This window comes from Sorex fumeus, unplaced genomic scaffold (genome assembly GCF_029834395.1).
Source record: "Sorex fumeus unplaced genomic scaffold, SorFum_2.1 ptg000122l, whole genome shotgun sequence".
Lineage (NCBI taxonomy): Eukaryota > Metazoa > Chordata > Mammalia > Eulipotyphla > Soricidae > Sorex > Sorex fumeus.
In genome coordinates this window covers 830,096-855,809 of record NW_026606179.1, presented here as the reverse complement: position 1 = coordinate 855,809, position 25,714 = coordinate 830,096, and the positions used below count along the sequence as shown (strand labels likewise).

At 37.6% G+C, this 25,714-nt stretch overlaps 1 protein-coding gene across 1 annotated transcript in view; it reads right to left on the bottom strand.

The window, feature by feature from the left end:
- Positions 1-501: 501 nt before the first annotated feature.
- The window catches only part of PPP4R2 (protein phosphatase 4 regulatory subunit 2), a 66,316-nt gene continuing 41,103 nt past the window's right edge, over positions 502-25,714 (bottom strand). Inside the window, exons 3-9 of the mRNA XM_056136008.1 lie at positions 20,552-20,722; positions 10,879-10,972; positions 9,290-9,327; positions 6,316-6,390; positions 5,510-5,653; positions 4,727-5,016; positions 502-4,476 (exon numbers count right to left, since the gene is read on the bottom strand). Coding sequence (XP_055991983.1) covers positions 4,157-4,476; positions 4,727-5,016; positions 5,510-5,653; positions 6,316-6,390; positions 9,290-9,327; positions 10,879-10,972; positions 20,552-20,722 — 1,132 coding nt within the window. The 3' untranslated portion in view covers positions 502-4,156. The remainder of the gene's footprint in view (positions 4,477-4,726; positions 5,017-5,509; positions 5,654-6,315; positions 6,391-9,289; positions 9,328-10,878; positions 10,973-20,551; positions 20,723-25,714) is intronic.

Sequence of the window (25,714 nt, the reverse complement as noted above, 5' to 3'; positions counted from 1 at the left end):
TCTATTCTGGGCCATGGGAAAATGATCTTCCTACTCTGCCATACCACTTAGCAAGACGGGTTAAGAGATGAGGAAAACCTGTTTATCAGGAACATGTTTAATTTACAGTTTTCTGTGACCAGAACAACAGACTACTACTATCGACTAACCGGACATGACAACTCAGAAATGCCAAGAGATCCCACCCTCTCAATGGCAGCTCGCAATTTCTTACCAGATGGTTGTCTGAGGGCAAGTGCTCTGAGGGCCAGAGAGCTGCAGTCCACTTAATGCAGATGCATGTTGCAGAAATAACAAAAAACTGCTGATTTTTTTTGTCACAAAGCAAATATTTTCTCAGTACAGAGCAGGGTGTGTGTGTGTGTGTGTGTGTGTGTGTGTGTGTGTGTGTGTGTGTGTGTGTGTGTATGAACCCTGAACCATCTTGGGGGAGCAGGTAGGTGAGAGCTGTAGGTGGTATGAACCACTATAGCAAATAAAATGATTCCACGCGTAAAGGTATTCTTCTAATTTGCATTTTATTGCATTATGAAAATACATTTGGCAAGTAATCTAGGATCCAGGCTGAAATATTATTTCTGAAAAGTGTACGTACTGAGTATTTTTAAATTGTGAAATATTAGCTGTATTCTAACCAATACAGTCTAACATTCTTATTAGGCCAATATCGAGTATACCTACTGATAATTCCAAATTAAATTACAAGGTCTTTGCATGTATTCACTTTATGATCTAGCATTAATCTCAAGAAAACTGCTCCATTTGATTGAAACAAAAGGATTTTAAGAGACTCCTATTTGGAAGACAATTTGAAACTAGCCAAAACTTTGAAATCCTTTGGTTCTACAAGTTGCATTTTCATTTTTACAAATTACATCTCATGATCAAACATTGTAGCAGCTTTAAAACCTGCCCAGTACCTTTGTAAATAAGCTAGCATATAACATTTACATTATTTGAAAAACTGCAAATTTTACAAATGCAGAAACGCATAAATGCATGCCTATCTACACCAGGAAAACAAAATCCTAAGCGATCCTGCTTCAACAGGCCTTATCGCCTGGCCCATACAGTATCTGGCTAGGAAGTCTTTCGAAACCAAAGGTTCTTAATACTTCCAAAGCTTCCCAAGCCCCATGACAGGGTGATTCCATTAATATGATGTATTTAAAACAAAAACTTAACAATGGAACACTAAAAAAATTAAATAATCGGTATTTAAAATATGGCATTCTCCACTAATTTCCATTCCACCTTTTAAGAATGTAAACTTTTTTTAACGTACAAAGATTTTCAGTTTTTAAGAGGGGCCTAAAAACACGTATATTTAAAATTTCCTCAGAAGCACTTCAAGCTTTCATGTTGGGCTCAGAGTCTACAGAGTTTAACTGGTAATTTGCTAAGGCCAAAATAAAACACTGCCCCCAATAATTTATCAACTGAGGTCTTGTTATTTATTTAGGTCTAACATTACTCTCCCGATGTTCAGAAAATACATCTACAATTTCTTTTTAAAATTCACATCTCAATCAGCTCCTACAACTGACAGTTTCATTCAGCAAAGTCTAAGTGCACCTATGCATACTCATGCTTGTGAAAACTTATATCCAACGGGCATCAGTATCTAAAACCAGCTAATTGATTAAGGTTTCCCAGTTTAAAGTATCCCATCTAGGGAGTCAGTACAGTGATTGCATGCAGATGACAAGTTTCAATCCCCAGCAGCCCACATGGTCCCCAAGCCTGCCAGGAAGTGATCCCTGAGCACAGAGCCAGGAATAAGCCCTGAGCACTGCTGGGTGTGGCAAAAAAAAAAAAAGTATTCCTCTACCTTAAATTAAATATTCCATGAACATTCTACAGTTTCTGTTCCAATAGCCAACAAGCCTGATCCATGACTAACATGAATAGCTAATAAATATTAAAACTATCAAACTATAGATTAAAATGTAGATCTCATAGAGTTCAGTTATGGCATATTGGTATATTCACCATTATTGTACTTTATTTAATAAAGAAATATATTTGCCCTTGCAAAAATCGCAACTGCAAGTATACAAATTAAACCACAGACCACACTTAAAATCATGATGCTAAATCTTCAATTTATAACCAACAGTTAAATCTCTTAACAAATGGTCCATGGCACTATTAAAATAAGAATATCAAAAGGTCACAGGCTCTTAAAGAATAGGTTTATTGATAATAATTTCATAAATATTCTAAAGAAAATTTTAAAATGTCTAAACTTAAGTGTTTAAAATCTGTTCATTGGCAAAATACCCCTCAACAAAATGTCACTACAAATGTCACATTTAAAATCTGCTTAATTTTAACATTTTTGCAAAAATTTTTTAAATTTACAATTTTTGATTATTTCCCCTTCACATGGGTAAAATAAAACAGATTTAGTTTTTAATTAAATTAATAGATATAACATAAATATATTCTCTAGATGTTGTGAACCTGACAGTTAAGTCAGTCAGTAGTATAATACTCTAGAAACATAACTGGAGCCAAATCATTTTGGTAATTGTAGTCAGCAATTAAGTAGTCAAAATGCAAAGTTTGTGGTTGCTGCCCCAATCACCCCCAAATCTTATGATACAGTGTCAGAAACTGTTTGCAGTTTAAGTTCATCTGTGGACTTCAGGTATCTGAAACTAAAAAAAGGGGTTCTTTTATATTTTGATAAAAATGTACTCGAATATTTCATAACATTAATATTTATTGCTTTATAGGAATACTGTATTGAAAGCCCAAGCATTCGTTTACACACAGAAATTATACAATTATATACCGCTTCACAAAGGCAGTGAACACATTACATTCTACAAAATCTACAGAAATTTAAAAATTCTAAATATCAAAAGGTACAGCTGAAGAAACAGGTATAAATTTGGCAGCCAGTAATTTTGACAGGGAAGTTGCAGCTTGTATGACTTTAAATATGTGAATTTGAAAATATCGAGTTTAGAGTAATCATTGTGCTTTGTGTTGATCTGAAAAATATAACACTGGCTGTCAAAGAAGCATGTTCAAAAATATTTAATTCACTTCAAAATGTCATACAAATCATGGTGGTTTTTATGCACCGCTAAAGCTTTAGTCATTTAGCTCTGGTACACATTGCTAAGTAATATATTAATTCTTCCAGTACAGTGGTGTTTCATACCATTGACATTTGCACACTCTAGAATAATTTAGGAAGAAATGTGTAATATTCACAATGTTCAGAAAAGCAAGCAAAAGGTAAAAGGAACCTCCCTGGTTCTTCTGAGATGGACTCCTATCAACTTTACAAGCATTCATTCTACAAAATAGTACGCTAATGTTTGAACACAATTTCCAAGATAAAGCACATTTTCTCATAAATAATGAAGTCTTTTTCTCAGGCACCTCAGAAGTATACAAAAGAATTTTAGTTGAACAGATCTCTTGGAATGTGTTTAACCTAGTATTTCAACAGACTTAACATTTCCAGGGTTTCACAAGGGCCAGATTTTATTTGAATTCTCAGAAGAGAAAGAAACTGTCTTCTGAAAGAGGTGAACTCAATCATTACCAATAGAAAAAGTATCCACTGTATTCATCTCTTATAGAAACAGAAAAATATAACATTTCCCCCCTTAGAATAATATATATATATACACACACATATATATATATGTATATATGACTTAACGTTCCATTGTACATAGCCAAACAAAATCTGGAAACCAGCATGAAACCCTATAATTCACGTTAAAATGTTGAAAGTATGACCAAAATACAAAAACTGCTACAGATGTCCCAAAGAGAGAAGACAAAAAGCTTTTTTGCGTATGTAGTAAACTAAATGTGATAATCTCCAAAAGGTTTTCAAAATTATAATTATTACCTTCCAGTTTAAAACCTTTAATTCTAAATTAAAAAAAAAATCTATACACAAACCACTGATTTGACCAGACCCCAAAAAAGTCAGCGGTAAGCAGGACCCAGAGGAGCTGATATTCACAGTTCTCACATACAACTCTCAGGATTTATCCCATAAAGTACTTTATTTTACAACCTGCTTCTCTTGTAAAACTAAAGGTCCACTTTATTACATAAAAGTTTTATACAGTGTAAAACCAGAACTGTATGTAAAATACTGCATCTAAATGTTTCTAAATAGTTAGTCTTGTTCCATTGGTTCATCTGTGGCTTCTGTGGCTTCGTCATCATTTTCCATAGATGATTCTGAGAGAATCTTTCCAGTTTTACTGGAATTGGATTCTACTAATTCTTCTGATTCATGGTAATCAGAATCACTACTTACAGGGCCTGTATTTTCACTAACTTCAGAATGTAAATCTTTCTCAGGTTGAGTCAGATCAGATTCCTCCATTTGATTAGTTTCCTCAGAAGTCTCTTCATTCACAGTTAAGGCATCATCAGAATCTTTTTCTTGATTTTTTCTTTCTGGGATCATTTCTCTTGATGTCATAAAAGACTCTAAAAATAAGCAAATGTTGTTGTAGTTAAATTTTATTTTCAAAATACCTCCTTAAGTTTCATGAATTCTGATATTCTATAGTTCAAATCATAGCCCCTGAAACTCAGCAGCAATTATAAACAGGTGTGAAAAAAAGCCCAACATCAGTATTATAAGAAGTTCCAATATTTACATTCTTTCACGCAAAAATGAAGTGCAAGAATCTGAGAATCTCCTTACTCCACCCTTTTACAGATGGTCTCTAAATACCTTCTTCTTCATCTTCATCCTCTTCCTCATCCTCCTCTGTACAGTGCTGCCTGGTACAACTACTTTCTTTGTTTTTGTCCCGCGATGAAGATGCTGCTTCTGTTTCTTCTATCATAACTGAAGATACTTCACTGGAAGATGTTTGACTGGCTGTCTCTCTGACTTCACTTTCTTTGTCAAACTTGAGTCTTTTTACCTCATGTCCCTCGGATTCCACAGCATCTTCATCTGGATGTTTATTTTTTATAGGACTCACTGAAGAACCTTCTGAGTCAGATGTCGGAGAGTCACTGTAAATGTTTTAAAGTGTCATTACTAAGACGTTTACTACTTACATTTTCATTTTTAAGATGCTCTAATTTTTAAAATTGCATTTCAGTGTCAAAAGTTCACTTACAATGTCTGGGCAGAGAAAAACACAAGAGAATATTATCAAGGGAACCAAACTGTTTCATGAATCTAAGTAACTAGTCAACAACTTTTTATGACTGGTTACATGGTATGCTGGCATAAATATTTTTTCTTCTAATTCACAATGATAATTTATTCAAATAATGTTATTACCAAAATTTCAAGACATCCACGATTTTTCTTTTTCAATAAACTTTCAAAAGTAAGAAAAAACAAGTATGCTTATGATGCTATTCCCCAAATAGTTCTTTCAGGCCTTTTCTATGTCTATCTTTAGTGTGTGCGCTAAAACCTCTTCGATCCCTCAATAAACAATGAAAACCCGCAATCATTTTAATGAATTTCTGCTTTAGAGATAAATGACATACAAACCTGCGACTTTTGTCTTCATTTTGCTGTAAATTTGGCTCTTTGCTGTCTGTGCTCTCAGGCAAGCCATTTGTAGTCATAGGGACTGACAAAGAAACTTTTGGTCGATTAAGTGGTCTGGGTGTTCCAGGACCATTTATGTTAGACCTATATAAAACAAATGAACATTGTTTTTCCATTTTTGTAAAACATTACTCCTTCCCTGCACCAGAGCCTGGTACAGCACGTAAGGCACTTGCCTTCTATGTGGCTAACCTGGTTTTTAATCCCTGGCAACATGTGTGGTTCCCCAAGCCCTGCCAGGGGGCCAGGAGTGATCCTCAAGCAAAGAGACAGGAGTTAATTCCTGAGCACTGGCAGGTGCGGCTCCCAAACAAAACCAAAACAGTCATCCCTCCCAATGTTTGTTTACAGAAGAGTATCAAATATTTACTATAATTCTGAATTTCATATCCATGGATTATTGACTCAGTAACAGTCCCCATACTCCCCCCATAAAATCCTCATTGGGGGAGGGGGGAAGCAGGGACAGGGAGGGGCTAGAGAGATAGTACAGGGTGTAGGACACTTGCCATACATGCAGCCAACCTGGGTTCAATACCCAGCATATGGTCCCCCGAGCACCACCAGATAGGGCCATAGAGAGAGCTCACAGGGCTAGAGGGCATGTCTGGCATTGAGTCCCAATGTTGATTCCCCATGGAACACTATGATCACGGTGGCTTCCAGCACTGTTGGGCCCATGGAGCATTAGAAACTATAGCAAGTACTTGAGTAGGTTATCTATCTAGCTAACTCAAAAATCTTACCTGTCAGTATAATTTGGTGAATTTCCAGGAAACATAACACCATTCATTCGATTTAAACTATTGGAACTGTTTTTCCTATTAGGAATCAAAATAAAAAAAATTATTACAGATGATTCAGTTCTTTATTTCTGGTAGTATCAGGACCTGCGGGTCACTGGGATGTATGCACAGAAGTACAGCATCTGCCATATAGGCAGGAGGGCAGGAGTTTAATACCTGGCATCACCTTATAATGTTAAGTGCAATCCTGTTAGCCATGTGATTTTTAGCACCGTTAACAAGTGAGCCCACTGGCACACATCTCCCAAGTACGGGTAAACACCAGAAGCTGTGCAGTCCCCAGAGAGCACAACAGAAAGGGGGAAAAACATAAAATTACAGGGTAGGAAAGTGGCTCAAAGGGTTGCAGTGCGTCTTTTGCAGCATGTAGGATTCCAGATCAAGCCCTGTCATTGTTTGATGCCCAAGAACCAGGAATAAAAACATCAGGGTGGCCCAAAACAAAATTTAAAAATACACAGAATTACATGCTACAAATCTTTAAAATTTAAGTTATCAACGTAATACTGTAGCACACATTTTTTGAAATTTCATATAGGAATGAATCTGGAGAGTATCATTCTGAGTGAAGTTAATCAGGTGGGACAGAACCAGAATGACTGCCTTGCGGGTAGGGTGCTGTCTTGCATGTAAATCAGTAGAGAGAAGAATCAGAATGCTCTCCTAAGAGGGATTAAAATAGGGGGGCCATAGCAATAGTATGCTTTGCCCTGACGAGGGTTCAACCCGTGGCACCATGTATGATCCCAAGCCAGACCAGCAGTGATCCCTGAGAATCACTGGGTATGCCCCATCCCCTCATAAAAGGAGCAGCAGAGGAATAACAACTGCCCAGAGGCAGTGTAGAAATAATGAGCCAGGTAAGTGGTTTACAGTAGAAAGCCTGCCACTTGTGGGGGAAAGGGAAGGACACAGTAAGACACTGGTGTAGGGAAGCTGTCCCTCTGGAAGAGACAGCAGAAACTGAGTATAAAGTGCCTGCCACAGGGCCTGAGTATACAATAGTACAATAGCTAGGGCACTTGCCCTGTACATAGCGACCCGTGTTCCATCCCCAGCATCCCATATGGTCCCCTGAGCACCACCAGGAGTGATTTCTGAGTGCAGAGTGAGGAGTAACCCCTGAGCATTGCTGGGTGGGAGGGGAAACGAGGGACAGTGGTGGAGGGAAGTGGTCACTGATGAACAGGACTGGTGTTGGAACACTGAATGACTAAAACTTAATTATGAACTGTAGGGTGGTGGAGCGATAGCACAGCGGTAGGGCGTTTGCCTTGCACGCAGCCAACATGGCCAACCCGAGTTCGATTCCTCTGCCCCTCTCAGAGAGCCCGGCAAGCCACCCGTGACGTATTTGATATGCCAAACACAATAACAACAAAGTCTCCCTCCAATGGAGACGTTACTGGGCCCGCTCGAGCAAATCGATGATCAACGGGAGGGCCTTTATTTACTTTACTCGAGCAACTTTTGAAATTCATGGTAATTCAATTTATTTTTTAAAAAAAGCGAGAACCATGGGTCTAGAAAGACCTTTTTATATAAGATCTCACTACCCAGAATCAAAGAGGAAAAAAATTCTCTAAGAAATAATATAACTGGGCTGAAGAGATAGTACAGCAGATAGGGTGCTTGCCTTGCATGCGGCCAATCTGTGTTCAATCCTGGGCATCCTGTAAGAGGCCCTGAGCACTGTCAGGAGACAGGAGTAATTCATGAGTGTAGAGTAAAGAGTAACCCCTTTGCATCACGGGTGTGGCCCCAAAACCAAACCAAAATTAAAAGCATAATTACAGAATTATATATGTATATGCACTGAGGAATCACTCTTGGTGGTGCTCCCAGGACTATACAGGATGCCAGGGACTCGAACCTGGGTCAGCCACATGCAAAGCAAACACCCTCCCCACTATACTATCACTGCAGCCCCAATTAAAGAAATATTTTAATCTTAAACTAGCAATACTCACTTCTCCTAATTAGCTTCCACCAGACAGCAAACCCACATCTCCAGAATTGGCAACGTCAAGGGACAATTCTGAGAGAGTGATCACACTAATGGAATCCAATTTTTAAGGCCAGAACACTAATAAACAACCTGTATTCCCCAGAATATCCACTCACAAAAAAATGAAATGTAATTAATGTCTAAATCTGTGCCCTAAACCGACATCTTAATTTGCTATGCAAATCTTGTCAACTGGTAATCTTTCCCATCAAGAGGAGTATTCTGATCTGAGGTCTATCTAATGCGCTAATGATACCCAAGAAAGTATCTAGAATGGAATCTCAGGACCAAAAGTCCTTAACAGTACATACATTTTAAAAAATGTTCAGGGGTCATAGTATGATGCCATACCCGCAATAGTGTACCGGGTATGGCGTTTGCCTTGCACAGGACCAACCCAAGTTTCATCCCCTGAAAACTGCCAGGAATTCCTGAGTGCAGAGCCAGAAGTAACCCCTGAGCGCATCGCCAGGTGTGACCCAAAAAGCCATAATAAAATAAAATGTTCAGATTACAGTCATTTAATCTCTAGCACAAGTCTTTTTACTGGGGGGGTGGCGGGGCGGGTGGCACGCCACAAAAAACCCCTATCGGGGGTTGGAGTGATAGTAGAGCAGGTAGAGCTCTTGCCTTGCACACGGCCAACCTGGGTTCGATTCCCAGCAACCCATATGGTCCCCTGAGCACCGCCAGAAGTAATTCCTGAGTGCAGAGCCAGGAGTAAGACCTGTGCACTGCCAGGCATGACCCCCCCCCAAAAAAAAGTCAAGTAATATTATTGATACTATTTTACTTAGGGGAAGTAGGTTCTTTAAGTATTAACACATCTTCTCATGCTTGATTACATAAACAATAAATGCAACCTACTTTAATACATATTAGAAGAAGAAAAATCTCTATACTTACTCTGAAGAAGGATAAACACAGCTAACAACCATCACATTCTGCAATAACAAAATTTGGTGACTTAATATGGGAAAATGTACTACAATGTAAAGCTTATTTTTTAAATGTCTCAGAAATCACTGTAATAGATTGGTTAAAACATAAACTAAGTATTACAGAAATTTAATATCATCCTACTAAGCTATTTATTTTTGTCAGTCTAGTTTTTTTAATTCTAAGATCTATCATAAAACACAAGCTCTCAACCAGGTGGGGACAATCTGGGAAAGCCGACCATGAAATCAGCTTCATAGAGGTGCGCATGGGTCATTCTCCACCATTCTGAAGGCTGACCTACATCTAGACCTGAAGTGTAATTTGAGCTCTTTCCCCTCTGGAGAAGCCCGTCATCTATTTAATGTCATTTCTTTTCCCTCACATTTCTCCAAATTTCTCTAAAGATTTTACTTCACGATTTGTTCTCCTACTAAGATTTTTTTCTGTGAGGAAAGGCAATATTCCTGGAAAACCTGGGCAAAAGTTGAGACTGACTTTCCTTTCCTGCAAAAAAGCAATTCTTCTCTCTAGTCTGAGCACACGAATCCCTAAGGGCTCGGCGATGGGACCAGTCCTTGCACAGTGCAGACCAAATGAATGTCAGGTGCAGCTAACAATGGTCTCATGGGCTGGTGAGACACGAGCATCCTGTGGCAAGAGCTTATAGCTGACTTTACAGGTCCTAGCACCGTGGCCTCAAGCAGCGCAATAGAAGTACTCTACTTGAGGCAACCTCTTGCCCTCTCTTTACGAAGTCACCCACAGCATGATTTGTTTCAGATGATTACTGCAAGCCTGCCCCGGCCCCCCATCACATTTGTTTTAGAGTGTCTTCAGCAGGGGGTGGTGGATGGTGATACCTGGCAGTACTGAGCTCAGGGGTTGGAGAAATGTGCAATGCTGGAACGGAGCTGGGGTCAGCAGCACACAAGGAAAGCACCTTAAACCTGGTCTTCTCTGTTTTAGAACTTTAAATAACTAACCATGCTTTAGAACCAATTATCTACAGAAGAAATAAGCAATCCACTGATACAATCTTGGTTCTTGGTCTTTTCTTCTTCATTTCAGAATAGTTCATTTTTCTTACGCTTTCTCAAACTTTCCAGGTTTTTATAGTATTATGCCCTTTACTTTACTTACTTACTTTCATCCACAGAAGACTAGTGTTTCTCTCATTTTAAAACCTGCACCTTTCTCTTCAACATCAAATGTTTCTGCATCACTGCTTTTCCAGAACTGTGTCTTGTAACTCCAAAATGGGAGGAATAAATTTTATGGGTAAACAATTTTTCAAAACAAGACTAAAGATAAAACATTAATCGCACATCTTCCAGTTAATATTTTATGTTTTTTACGTTAATAAGAGGTAACCCCTAAGCGTAAATGGTTTATACTCGTCCTGTTACCTCCCATTAAATGCCTCTGAAACTCAGAACATAAATTTGGAGAAACTTTAGGTAGAGAGGCGAAGAAATAGAGTTCAAAGCACTAAAACAATCTTACTCATTGATCTTTGACAATGTAAATACAATTCCAATAATGATAAAAAATACCTTTTCTACTCCTCTGAGAAATTTGTCTGTTCCTGTATAGTTTCTCCTTGGATCTGTTAGCAATTCACATAGTCGCTGAATAGTGAAAGGAATACTGAAAAAGAATATGAATTTTGAGGTCATTCATTATCAAGATAATTTGAAACATCTCTTTTTAAAGAAAGCTTTATCTATTAACCCACGTTTAAGGTACAGAAGGAACTAAAAGGGTCACTTAAAAATAGGCAAGACAATAATCATACCAATCTGTTTATTTAATGAAGAATTCCTTCCTTGCTTTAAAAAGCAACAGGAGATAACCAAACTTAACAGAGTTCCAAATTGAGATTTTTTTTCTTAACATTCTGACTTCAATTAAGTTTACAAGAAAGCCAACAAAAATAATCATTAGTTTATTTAAACACAGCTAATTTCTTAAGAACATAAGTCTTTACAGAGTTCAAATAAAACAATTGTTTTTGTTATTGCATAGAACTGAGACATGATTTCAGTGAAAATATAAAGTTAAGTTTTCTGCTCTATAATTCAACTTTATATATAAAATCTACAGTTCAATCTCAAAACATTTAATATTTCATAGTACCTTAGTGCTAACTTGATCAAATATTTATATATTTGTATACTGTTACCATTCATCAAAAATTAGCTTGAACACCAAATGAGTATTAGATTAGACAAATTTAGAGGGGTGCGTGGAGGGAGGGAGGGAGTGACCCAACAACAAACTGAATTAGTCATTTGCGACAAAAATCTTCCTTTCCTTGTAATGGGAATTGGGAAACTTCAGATAAGAGTTAACAGTCTTAAAGAAAAAGTTAATATTCTTTACTACTTATAAAAGCAGCTAGATACAATGCTCTCCCTCAACTACTTGAAGCAGATACTAAGTAATAAAATAAGTCAGGACTCATATACCCCATTTCTCTATACTACTATACTTAAAACTGTCAATGTTTACCTTACAATTTGGACGAACTACATTTTGTTCTCATATTCTTAATATCAGAATTTTTCTGTTGTCAGCATAAGATTTAAGACAAATTTTAGCAAAGTATACAGCAAATTTTATTATATAAAAAGCCAAACATCTTAGATCTCTTAGCGGCAAGGAATCATCTTTCTTGACAGTCCCCAAAATGTCAAGGACACAAAATTATTTTTCTGCCAAATGACTAGGCCCTGAATTTGAAATGCCTGCCTCATATCACAATTTAGAAGTGAATAGAAACACATAATTTCTTTAATGTTCCTTATTACTGCTTCATATCTCTAAGACAGAATACTTTTCCTTACTTTTGAAAACCTGTGTGAAGCACTGTCAAAACTAAGAATCTTGAAAACAGAAAAGAGCACAAGGTTCACCAAAATTTCTAATTTCTAAGCTCATGTGGTATGCAGTGTTCATTCCTTTAAAATTGATGTATAACTGGAAACTTGCAGCCAACACACAAATCTCTATTAAAGATACACAAATTACTTGCCCAAACTTCATAGATAATTAACAGCATCTGTATCTAAAATGAGTTGTCTTCTTCAACCCCCATGGCCTTACAAACAGGAAGCACGTACTCGACCACTGACTTGTATTTTCTAGCCTCAACTGACAGCATCTTAAACAAAGTATCCTCCCATGTACTATGGTCAATATACAATTTATACTCATGCACTACACCACCACCATAAAGGAATTCAGAGAATTATTGGGAGATCTGCAGCTAGTCTTTTTTTTAGTTCACTAGTCACCTATGCCATTCCCTCATTATCTCACAGTTAAGCAGTTTATAATAAAATTTTTCAAATACTACTTAACTCAAAAATGAACAGGTATTATATTATTTTCGTCCAAGTCACATAGGCCCTATAGTTGTATCTTCCTTAAAAAAAAGTTTTGGGGGCCACATCGAGAATGCTTGAGGCTTACTCTTAGCCCTATATTCAAGAATAACTACTGGTGGGCTCAGGGAACCATATGGGGTGCTGAGGATCAAACCTGAGTCAGCCTCTTTGAAGGCAAGTACCCTGCACACTTCTATCTGCTGGCCCCAAAGTAGTATTTTCTTAAGACTAGCACTAGCTTTAAAAAGAATTATCTTTAAAACATCCCGTTAAGATGTACCCTAGAGATTTGGTAAATTTCTTAAGCAAAAATTGCAACCAACTGTTTTTTTGGTGGGAGAAAGTATTGAATGAGTTTACATCCCCCTTCACAAAGCAACTTTCAAAGTCAGTTTACAAAATGTCCAACAGATGGCACTAAAAAGTCACACAATACATTTCCCTGACTCCAAATAGCACTTACAAGTGTCCACTGAAAACATTTAATATAATGACAATTCAATGAAAGGTCTCTAATACAGGCAGTTTGTACTTTTTAACCTTTTAAATAAACGAGAGCCCCACCATACTCCCGAAACGTATACCTCAGTAGTGGAGCAGATAAATGTGTAGTAACAATTACACCAGTAAATGCAACTAAAACTGTGCATACTTAGATATAAAGGCGGAATAAACCATTTGCCAGGGAAGAAAGCATGGACCTAAACATTATTTATGGGCAAGTCTTCAGTAAGAATATAGATACACAAATTCAAAGTAAATACTCATGGGGCAATAGAGAAAGAGAGTAATAGTGGGTAATTGTCTGCCTTGTCCACACCTATCCTAGATCCAACTGCTAGCAGTGATCCTGAGAACAGAGTCAGAAATAAGCCCTGTGCACAGTCAATTGTGACCCTAAAACAAAAACTAAACAGAAAATCTGCTCAGTGCAATTACATGGAGTTTGCTTTCCATTTAAATACATCCCACAGAACAGTTCATTCTACCTCCTGAAAATATCTTCTCCAATATAACCACCAGCTAAATTAATACAAGGTAGCACAGCAGGTAGGGCATTTGCCTTGCACGTGGTCAATCCAGGTTCGATTTCTCTGTCCCTCTTGGAGAGCCGGGCAAGCTACCGAGAGTGTCCCACCCACAAGCTCCCCATGGTGTATTCGATATGCCAAAAACAGTAACAAGTCTCTGCACTAAGTGATTCCTTAGTGCAGAGCCAGGAGCAACCCCTGAACATAGCCAGGTATGGGCCCCCAAAACAAAACTATTCCTTTTAATTCCAAAGAAAGTCAGCTAGCATTGATTTAGGATCATCACAGTTTACATTAGTACAATAGAAATTGTTTGCAACCCCTTCCCATTTGCTGACTTTAAAAAAAATTGTATACCCTTAGAACTTACAGGAATTCAAATATCAAAGACAACTATATACAGATTAACAACTTGGGATACTCCAGAGCAGCTCTGGAGCAGCACAAACTTGCCTTGAATGTTTAAGAACCTTGAGCTGGATACCCAACATTCTCTTAAAAGGACAACAGCAATGTATACTTCATTCAAAGACTAATTTTCTAAAAAAAAATCAGTTGTATCTCCGCATCAATTTACTTTCCCATAAAGAAAGAAGTTAACACAAATCCCATTTAAGTAAAGAACTAGAGATAACCATAAAATCGGACTTTTCCCCTATAGTTTTATGCATAAGTGTGCTTTATCTTTATTTTCTGATTACTATTAGCCTAAATAAGCAAATCACTTGGTCTGACCCACACTACTTATACTCAGATGAAAATTGTCTCAAATATTCTCCAGTTATGGGGCGGGAGAGTAAGTACAGTGGTTCAGGCACCTTTTCTTGCATGTAGGCAAGCCAGATACAATCTCCAAGCACCACACATGGCCCCTCTAAGTACAGTAATGACTACGCCCTGAGGATCAGTAGTGTGGCCCAAAATACAAACAACAGAAAACTTTCAAGTTATCGAGGGTTGACCGGGTTCAGGTTTGTTTAATCCATTGTGAATGCTCTTTATATAAATACTCTTGCAACATGTGCATATTCATAAATGTTCACGTATATTCTGGCTACTTCTAATGACAACTCTGAGGCTTACTAAAAAGTTAACTGTGAAATGAGGGGTATGAAATGTAGGAAACGGGACAGAGAAATAGATCAGTGGGCTGGACTCCATGTTTTGCATACAGGAGCTGGAGTTCAATTCCAATACCACATACTCCCCAGCACCTCCAGAGCAATCTAACCCCTGAGCACTGAGCCAGGATCACTCAGTCCTCAGTATTACTGAACATGGTCCAAAACCTAAAATTTAAAAATATTCAATTAGGAAAACAAAGGACTGGAGCACTGTGTATGCAGGAGCTCCAGGTTCCAAGTTCCATCAGTGCATGGGGCCAGGCCATACAAACTCTTCTAAGCATCACCCATAGGAACAGACCAAAAGTCAAAAAATTGTTTAAAGCACCTATCAGTCTTATTTTGTATCAAATAAAAATGACAGAAAAATCAGACTGCTAGACCCTTTCAATTTCAGATATCAAATCATATCACCACCAGACAAGGCAAGGCAAGGTAGGAAAGTAGAATAAGGCAAAAGGGTCACTGAATGTCTTTTCCTAATTTAGACAACCAACCAACTCTGCTAAACGTAGAAAAGGGGAAGTAAAAACTTTAATAGATTCAATATGCTTATGAATAAACAAACAAAAATCCTATTACTCCCAACTAAGGAGCAGAAAATTCACCAAGTAGTAAACTGGGTCAAGGGAGTAAGTGAACAAAGTAACGGGCTAGAATCCATTCATCTCTGAAAAACCAAGTGTAAAACAACCATAATCATAAGGAGTAGGAATTTCACATCTATAATCCAGATCAGGAGCTTAAAATGCTCACATATGACCTTTTTTGGTGGTGTTGAATGTGAAGAAATGTAGAAATATACGTGAGATGTTTATAATCATGCACAAACACATACTAAACATACATATCAAGGTTTGTATGGAAAAGCGTGATTGGTTAAACATCTCCATTAAAATAATTTGAGAGAAAAAAGTTAGAGGACTACAACGACAGCAGAGCAGTAGTGTGTTTGCTTTGCATGCGGCCAACCAGGCCAACCCGTTTCGATTCCTCCACCCCTCTTGGAGAGCCCGGCAGGCTACCTGTGACATATTCGGTATGCCAAACATAGTAACAAGTCTCACAATGGAAAGGTTACTGGGCCCGCTGGAGCAAATCGATGAACAACAGGAGGGCAGTGCTACAATACCAAAGTAACTGTTCAATAGCTTTGACTGACAATATCTGCCTCTGAGACCTAACAATGAAAGATTTTTCAGTGTCTAATGATGGCGGTACTTTTCCCTAATTTCCTCAAAAATTGCCACATTATTTTAGACAACTATGCTGTTAAATGGGCTGCAGCGATAGCACAGCGGATAGAGCGTTTGCCTTGGCCGCGGCCGACCCGGGTTCGAATCCTCCGTCCCTTTTGGGGAGTATCCCGCCCGCAAGCTCCCTGTGGCGTATTCGATATGCCAAAAACAGTAACAAGTCTCACAATGGAGATGTTACTGGTGCCCGCTCGAGCAAATTGACGGGAAGACAGTAACAATGCTGCTCAATAAAATTTGCTCCTATATTTTTTGGTTAATTTTAATATTGCCAAAGGAGGGATACGACTTTTAAGTGATTTGCACTCACATTCTTCCATTCTCAGTAATTTAGAAGATAAACATTGATATTTCAAAAACTACTAGGAATGCAAGTTATATTCTTTTACAACTTCAAGCTCTCAGGCCAGAGAGAACAGTGAGTAAAGTGCTTGCTCTGCACACAGCTACGCTGGCTTCAATCCTGGCAACTCCAGGATCCCCTGAGCACTGCAGCAGGAGGAGTAACCTTCTAAGTATTAATACGTGGAGCCCCCAAACAAGCAAAATATCCTTCAAAGCTCCATCTCTGCACACCATTGTAGAAATAAAACTATTTAGCAGATAATACCACTTTCTAAATTATATTAATGATATCTATGAAAGGGAGGTATTTTAAAAATCCAGTCCCGGTTTGAGCAAGCCCTTATACTCTTGTTCGTTATTCTCCCTTGCAAAGGAGATAAATGGCAACAGATATCATTTAACTGACCGTTTCACTAAAGCTTCTAATTTTGTTAATTTTAATTTTTGGTGTTTCTCACCTAAGAAACTGTAACTTCATTTCTGGAGAGTAGCTATAATCCATCTTCTCCTATAAAATTTTAAAGTTCAAAAGTAATTTTAAAAGGACAAGAAATTTTGGCTAAATTAAAAAAAACTTAAGCATTCAACTTAATGTAATTCTACCTATCATTCTCCATTATACAAAATATAAATATAGAACCATATTTTTATTCCTCTCATTCATTCACTCACTCATTCGTGTGTTTGATTTTCAGAATCCTGCCAAGAGAGATCCCTGTAAGCCCTAAGTACAGCTGGCGATGGCACGGAACGCAACAAACGAAAGAATCAACACGTTTGAAAACCTACCATGTTCAAGTATTCACTGTTTCAGACAATTTGAAGACAGCAATTAGCTCTGTTTTCCAATAATTTTACAGTTGAGAAAATAAAGTAAATAAAAGATCATTCAGAGGAAATTTTTCCACTTTCAAAAAAATATATATGCTGACTATAGGCTAAAATAATTTTACATTTTTCATGATACTATAAATCATTTAATGTAGTTTTTACTAATTAAAAGCAAAAACGAGGTAACAAAATGAATTTACCAGTAAGAAAACCACAGAACAAATACAATTTTAAAGGACATGAAATTGCAATTCAAGAGTCAAGAAAGACATAAACTGTTAAATTTCACTTATACACAAGCCCATCTAAACAGAGTATTTCAGTATTATATCACCTACATGTCTGTGAGGTTAACTTGGCAGTATCGATAAAAATTTTAAAGTATTTATAATCTCTGACCTAGCAATTCTATTTCTACAAACCAACAATATTCTATATATTAAATATACATGATATTCATCAATACAAGAAGATAAAAATGTTCTATGTACATTACTGTCCCAGGAAAAAATTAAGAAACCCACCCCAACGAAAACAGGGAAAATACTTGTTTGTAAAATAGAAAACGCAGAAAATGCAGCTATGTTGAAGAGATAAACAGAAGACACAGCTTTAAATTTAACAATATTTCAAACTCCTAAAAGGAAAGTACACCTAACAATACAATATGGTACTAACTTTGATTTTTTTTTATGTATTTCCATGACCTGAGGGTCTTTCTAAATGTTAAGAGTAAACACTTCTGTAATTTAAAGGGTTATCTATTCTATAAGAAGTGGGAGGGGTATAACAGAGAAGACATGCTTACTGAAAGAGAACTAAATGCTTCTTTCACATACCAATCTTAGCAAATTTCCAAAGCAACTAATTTAGGCACATTCTAAACATAACAATAAAACTTAAAGACTGTCGATGGTGTAACAGCATACCAAAAAGGGGAGTAATTTAAAATGAGAAAATGTATTAAGATTTGGATTAGGCCTACCCGATTAAGAAAATGATTCATAAACTGCCATTCTTGATAAAGAAAAATCACATTTTAATAAGGTCAACATGCTTAGGATTCAAAGATAAATGTTTTTGGAGGACCAAAAATAGTACAGTGGCGGAGGCAATTGCAATTGCCTTGCACATGGCTGAGCTGGGTTTGGCCTCTTGCATTCCATATGGTCCCCCAAGACAACAGGAGTGGCCTTAAAAAAATAAAACCAAACCAAAACAAACAAACAAAAAACCCCCCGAAAAGTCTGGGGGTAAGTGCAATGGCATAGTAGGTAGAATATGTGCCTTACACATAGCTGACCCAGGTTCAAGCCGGCCTTGAGCACAGAGCCAGGGTAATCCCTGAGCAGAGCCAGGTGTGTCTCCAGCCCCCAACACACCCAAAAGTTTTTAGTGTCAAAAATGTGACTCAAGGGCATATACAAAGCTCTGGGTTTGATTCCTAGTATGAGCATGCCCCTCTTCCCCATCCTCAACACCCCCACCTGCAGCAGCACTGCCAGGTTGAAGCCCAGGTGGGATCCAGGTATCAATGGGCCGAGATCGCACAGTAAGTGGAAGTCCTAATTACAAAATATAAATGTTTTAAAAGTGATTATGTTTAAAGCATAATCAGGTACTTAGTAACTGATTATTCAAATCATTTTTGAAGTGAAATTACTTGTTTTACCCATAATTTGTTTACAAATACCTTAGAGCTTGAGAGAGCTGAATGCACTATTGAGTGTATGTTTTGCATATGGAAGGCCCATGTTCAAACCTAAGCAACACATCATCCCTGAGCAGGGCCAGAAGTGATTCTTGAGCACAGAGCTGGGAGTAGTGCCCTTTCCTTCCCTAACCAAGCAGTGAAAGGTATGGTTCAAAAGAGAAAAAAATGGGAAAATTACAAAAATTTGAATTTATTTACTAACCCATCTATGTCTAATACAATTTAACTTAGAGAAGTATCACAATCGGTATTTCAGAATCACTAGGAAATTAGCTTAACAATCATAGAAGAGTAATACAATTTGATCTGTTTCCCCTTAATGATTAATTTCAAATGAGTTATAGCTGATTGAAAAAGGTTACCCACAATGCTTAAGAGTCATCTTTCTGTTTGTCTATGCTACTCACAAATGTCTTCAAGAGGTATTTTTTTCTTAAACTCAATAATAAATAATACACAATATGCTTCTAATATAGTGTTAGATATACTTTAATATACAACTTCTGTGTATATGCTTTTAAAAATTACAGTACTAACAGAAAACATGTATAATATGTTCAATAATAATTCCAACAGCACAACAGAGTACAGATTAAATATGGTTCTTTTCCATCCCAAGCCCTCTGGGAACTAACTGGTAACCCAGAAACATGGCCAAATATTCTCCCTCCAAGAGTATTTTAGCAACAGATCTAAGCCCAAAGCATAGAATTTGACATAAAATGCAACTCTCAAACATAAAATCAAGACCATGAAATATACACTACCTTACCATACGCAAATCCTATGTGATTAAATGTCTAAAGAATGAGATTGTTTATGTTATCAAAACACTCACAACCAAACCCCTTCAGATAAAATCTATCATTGAATATGAATTCAAGGATAACATTCATAACTTATTAAATTTAGTCATGTCGCCCCACACTCCAAATTGCTGATGCTAAAGTGTGAACAATTCAACCTCACAAATAATTCTTCAGGGGTAAGGAGGTTAGGGTGAATACTAAAAATTAATTGTTTTTTAACTTAAAATGACAGAGACACACAGTAACGTTTTTAAAGATCAGCTTTATTTTAGTGCAGAGTATCTTTTCAGTGTACAAACTACTAAAAATGGTTATTACTTGATGCTGAAGAAACCTTGTCACCAAGTAGAATACTTTCATAAATATTATTTTCATTTTAAAAGAAAAGAAGTATTACTTATTTCAGTGAGATACAGGTTCTGTACAAAGTTTGAAGGTTAGTAACACTAAATACAAAAATGGGAAAGAAAAAACTTAAAAACATTTCCTGACATTTATTTCTACTGTCATACCCATTTTAAAGTCCAAACACCACTGATACCAACAAACGTACCTTAAAACAGAAAAGGAAGCAATCTTTAAAATACTTATAAGCAGAAAATAAATTACATATGGCACAAGAGACATAAAACTTACTCTAATGGAGAAACAATTATCAAAAAACCAGATTAAAGAAAAAAATAAGTTCTGCAAAAGATTAAACCTTTAAAATAGTTTAAGTGCATACCCATTAAATCCAGTGACAATTTTCAGTATTCTTTCCTTCATTTCATCAAAAGGAATATATTCGACATTAGGATTGGGAGGACCTCTTGGTTCAGGAGCTGAAGTTCTGAAATCATCCATCACTTTCTCCAGTTTGAAAATAAAATAACCTTTAAATTGGGACCACTGAATCCTATAAGCAAAAAATTAAATAATTATAATACCAGGTAGTAATAGTAGCTTTACTACTCTTAAACACAAAGCATAAATACAAAACATCTTATCAGCATGCACCAGGAACGATCAATTTTATAAATTCCAATTCTCCCAACCCATAATCCAAACAAAATTCATGTATCTGATAAACATCTTCAAATTAATGACCTCTGGTAGAAAACCTTTGTGAATTATAACCGCCTATTCTATGGTACAAACCTAACTAGGAAAATGTGACTGTTTCCATTTTAAATAGGCTGTTTGAAACTGGCACACATTCACAACTTTAAGTGGACAAGTAGAAAGGACTGATCAAACTCTAAGCTATTAATATCTACATTCTAATGTTTATTTAAGATAATTTCTCCACTCTGAAAAACAGATATGGTCTTTCCTTTTGCTATCAGTGGTTATTTTGAAATATTCTGTCATTTTAGATGTATCAAACTAAGGGGAAAAAAGGGTCGGTGCCACTGATAGTACAATGGGTACGCATGTGCCTTGCATGTGGCCAACCCAGGCAGGTTCAATCCCCAGCACCTCATATGGATGCCCAAGCCCCACCAAGCGTGATCCTAAAGCACAGAGCTAGAATTAAGTTTTAAGCGTTGCTGGGTATGACCCAAAAACAAAACGTAACAGAAAAAGGTTAGGGCCTGAGTTACAGATCGGCAATAGAGCTCCCGCTCTGCAAGGCAGCTGTTAGTCAGATCCCCAGTAATGTCCCACAACACCACAAGATGTGTGCTCCTCCACCCCCTCGTCCCCAGATTTCAACAAACTGAAATGTGTTTCGGGGGTCTTAACCAACATGGCACCATAAAGTAAAATATACTTAATTTCCTTATGCATTTATCATGTCTACTTAAATACGAACATCTTTTTATCACTGTAACTCATGTTTTACCACTACTCTATGGTGATTTTGTTGATGTTACCTGCCTCAATAGACTATTAGTCCCTGAGTCAGAAATACCAAACATTTTCTCAAAGTATAACTAAATAGGTCCAACTATTAGTGGCACTAGACAGATGGCTTATATAGATGTCTTTTTAACACACTGATGGCAGTGCATACCACTGGTGGCTCACATCTGAATATAGTTTAATTAACACAAATTACAGCACCTCAGTCAATACGTTAAAATACAGGGAACTGTTTTCTGCATTTACTCTTTCATCCCAGTTAGCAATCCTATGGACAAACTCTACAAACCCAATACATTCTCAAAGCATAGCTAAATTTGTCCAAGCTATTAAAACTTTTCCCGGACGAGAAGAGTGCAGTCTCTGCCCCCGCGCCTGGGTGTTCCTTCCCGGAGTCCCTTGGAGGGGAGCGGGTTGAGCTTTCCTCCCCGCCCCGACCAGGGCTACGGCAGCCGAAGACCTCCAGGACCAGCCACCACCATGCTGAGACCACTCTCCGCACACATGAAGGTACTGGCAGAGGGACAAAGCCACGCGGGTTCCGGGGCCGAGACCTCCAAGCCTACTCGAATTGGAGTCGAGCATCTTCCACCCAGATCCTCCAAATTCCAGTAGGCGGGGGTCACACCCACCACCTGGCCCCCTGGCGCCGTGTAATCCCATCAGCGGCCAAGACTCAGAGACTATAAAATCCAGATCCCGGAACCGCGCGGCCGCGCGACATCTTAACAGGACTTTTTTTTTTTATGACATCTTATTGTCTTATTCCTACTTTGGACAAACTTGCAGGCTATCGAATGTAGCCTGCCCACAGGGCAGAGTCTGGCAAACTCCCCGTGGCGTACCAAATATGCCAAATACCAGTAACAACGAACGATGGGTCTCATTCTCCTAAAGAGCCGTGAATATAATCTCAGGGCTAGGATGAAAGAGACGTTACTGGGGCCTGCTCGAGGCAATCGACGAATAACAGGATGATGAAATGAAATGAAATGAAATTAAAACTTTTTCATTTTAGGGGCCAGAGGGTAAGACATCCTTTATGGTCCCCTGAGCACTGCCAGGAGTGAATCCTAGTGCAAAGCCAGAGGAATCCCTGAGCATTATCAGGCATGGGCCCAAAACTGACTTTTTTCACTTTTGTTGATGTATTCACTGATCATGTGAAAGAAGAAACCAGTAAAATTTATAGCTTAGAATAAATCAAGACAGTACAAGTAATCACCTTCTTCTCCTATTATAATATCCCGGGGGGGGGGGGGACGGACGGACGGACGGACGGACGGACGGGACGGATCCTGCATTTTATTATTAACAACCCATGAATACAAATCTTTTTACAATGATCTAACAAAAATTCTGTATGAAAGAGTTCTGTCATAATAAAATATTATGAATGTCTCACAGAGAGTTCAGTATTGACTATTCAATTAAAAATTCTTTTTTTAAAAAACCAGCCTTCTGGAGAGATAGTTCAGTGGGTAGGGCATTTGCCTTTTATGTGGCTGACTGAAGCTGAATCCCTAGAACCACAAATTGTTCAAACCCCACAAAGAGTGACCCCTGAGGATAAACCCTGGAGCAAAACCTGAACACTGCCCAAGGGTGGTCCCAAAACAAATTAAAAAATCTAAGTTCATACAGAAAATATTCCATGAAACCTAGAGCACAGAAGTAAGTATAGTGAACTACGTCAAAATTGAAAATTTTTTTGTTTTGCAGTGCCAGGGGCACCTCACACACATCAAGTAAATGTTCTTATGCTGAGCTACTAACCGCCCCCCCATGAAAATCTTTTATGTATACGTTAATACTTGCTTTAAGAGCAAAAAGGCAACATGCAGAATGGGAGAAAACACCTTCAAACATAGATCTAAGAATATCTAGCATATGTGAGGAATTAGAGGCAATATATTTGATTTCCTTACAGATATATAAATAGCCAACAAGCAAATGGGAAAGACAGTATATCAATCATTAGGCAAAAATAAGTCAAGGACATAAATAGAACTCCACATACATTAGACAACATTTACTTAAAAGTATTAGCTGCAAGAAATCAGAATCCCTGTGCATTGCTGGAAGGAATATAAAACGGTGGTTCACTGTAAAAACAGTGTTGTGGTTCCTCAAAAAAAAAATTTATTTAATCCCTGGTAGCCTATATGGTCCCCTAAGCACTTCCAGGTGTGATCCCTGAGTGCAGAGTCACAGGAGTAAGCCCTGAGAACCACTGAATGGGGCCCAGAACCACAAACAAACCACACGTACAAAAAAACTTGAAACAAAAAACCAAGAGTTGTAGGATTTAGTGATTTCATTTCTGGATAGATATATCCCAATTTTATGAAAACAGATTTCAATTAAATACTTATACACCAATTAACTCAGCAGTATTATTGTAATATTAAAAAGATGAAGGAACAACCCAAATTTTCATTAACAGGTGAATGGATAATTTGAATGGATAATCAAATTTGGGATGTGTGTATACAGCGGCTCTACTAATAAAGAAAATCCTGGCCCATGCTACGCCATCAATTAATCTTAAAGACACACTAACTGAAATGAGTCAGACAAAAGGGGGTTATTTTATTTTTCTAATTATACAGGGTGTCTAGAACAGTCAAATTAGAGAGAAATTTGCAAAGGCTGGGCATAGGGATATTTTAGGTTATTTTGCTAGTCATTAGTCTGAGTTCAGAATGAGTTCTGGCTAAAGATAGTTTAATGTACATAATTCTATGCCACTATACAACTTAGTAACGTTTAGGTCACATATACCTCATCTCAATTTTTCGCCTAACAACAAGCATCCTAGATGAAAAGGTAAAAGGGATCACAGAATTTACTTAAAGACCTGATAGCAAAGAATATTCCAGACCTGACAGGAGAACTGAGTATGTAAGTTCATGAAGATAAATTACTCTAACTGCAAAGGACCAACAAAAAACAAAAGCAAAACCATCAAAAATCCAAGAGAAAGATTAGAGACGACAAGGAATCTAAAAAAGCAGGGATTCCACTGTAGTTAATACAGCTGATGAAATGAGTGAGGGCATGAGTATGAAAAAAGATTGGGAGAAGCCTAGTAGCAGCTCCCTAGTTCAAATCAACTGTCCAAGCAAAGCCAAGGCCAAATTTATAATCAAAGAAAACTCTACCTAGTTTTTAAGCCCCCTGCAAGATCTTTCCCTGTTACAACTCAGGGAAACCAACACAGGTCAGCCTCAAGTGACTGCAGAGTCAACTCCAGTTTGTTATACAATTATAATATCCTACATATCAAAAAGTTCACCCCTATATAAATCTTATCTACCAGCAACATGACAATTTAGTTACTGTAGCAATTAATGGATGGGCACGGCCAAATAAGGTGAGGAACTAGAAATTCAAGACATCTCAACCACTTAAGATGTCTGGGGGCTATAGGAGCTCAGAGGCCACTCCTGGGGGCCTAGGGAAACCATGCAGCACTGAGATCCAAACTCAAGTCTCCTACATGCAAAGCTTACACTCAGTCTATTGAGCGCTCTCCAAATGGTGAACACAGTGTAGTACATAGACTTTCAATAAAGCATATCTGAAACCTATGAAGCTGTTGTTTCAATCAAAAGAATTTCAGAAAAATTGGCTTTACACAATTTTCATTTAAGATTTCTTTGCAGGGGGCTGGAGCAATAGTACAGCAGGTAGAGCGTTTGCCTTGCCTGCAGCCGACCCGGGTTCAATTCCCAGCATCCCAGCATTCCGAGCACCACTAGGAGCAATTCTTGAGTGCAAAGCCAGGAATAATTCCTGTGCATCACCAGGTGTGAGCAAAAAAAAAAAAAAAAAAAAAAAAAAGAAAAAAAAAGAAACAAAAGAAAAGTATTCTTTGCAGCATTACTAATCCAAAATCATAACCTGTTTTATTAATCACTAAATATCCCTCCCATCTTTCCAATAGATCAGAATATATCAGAAAACCAAAAATAAATACATTTTGGACTAGAGAGGTAGTACAACAGATAAGGCGCTTGCCTCCCACGAAGCTGACCTA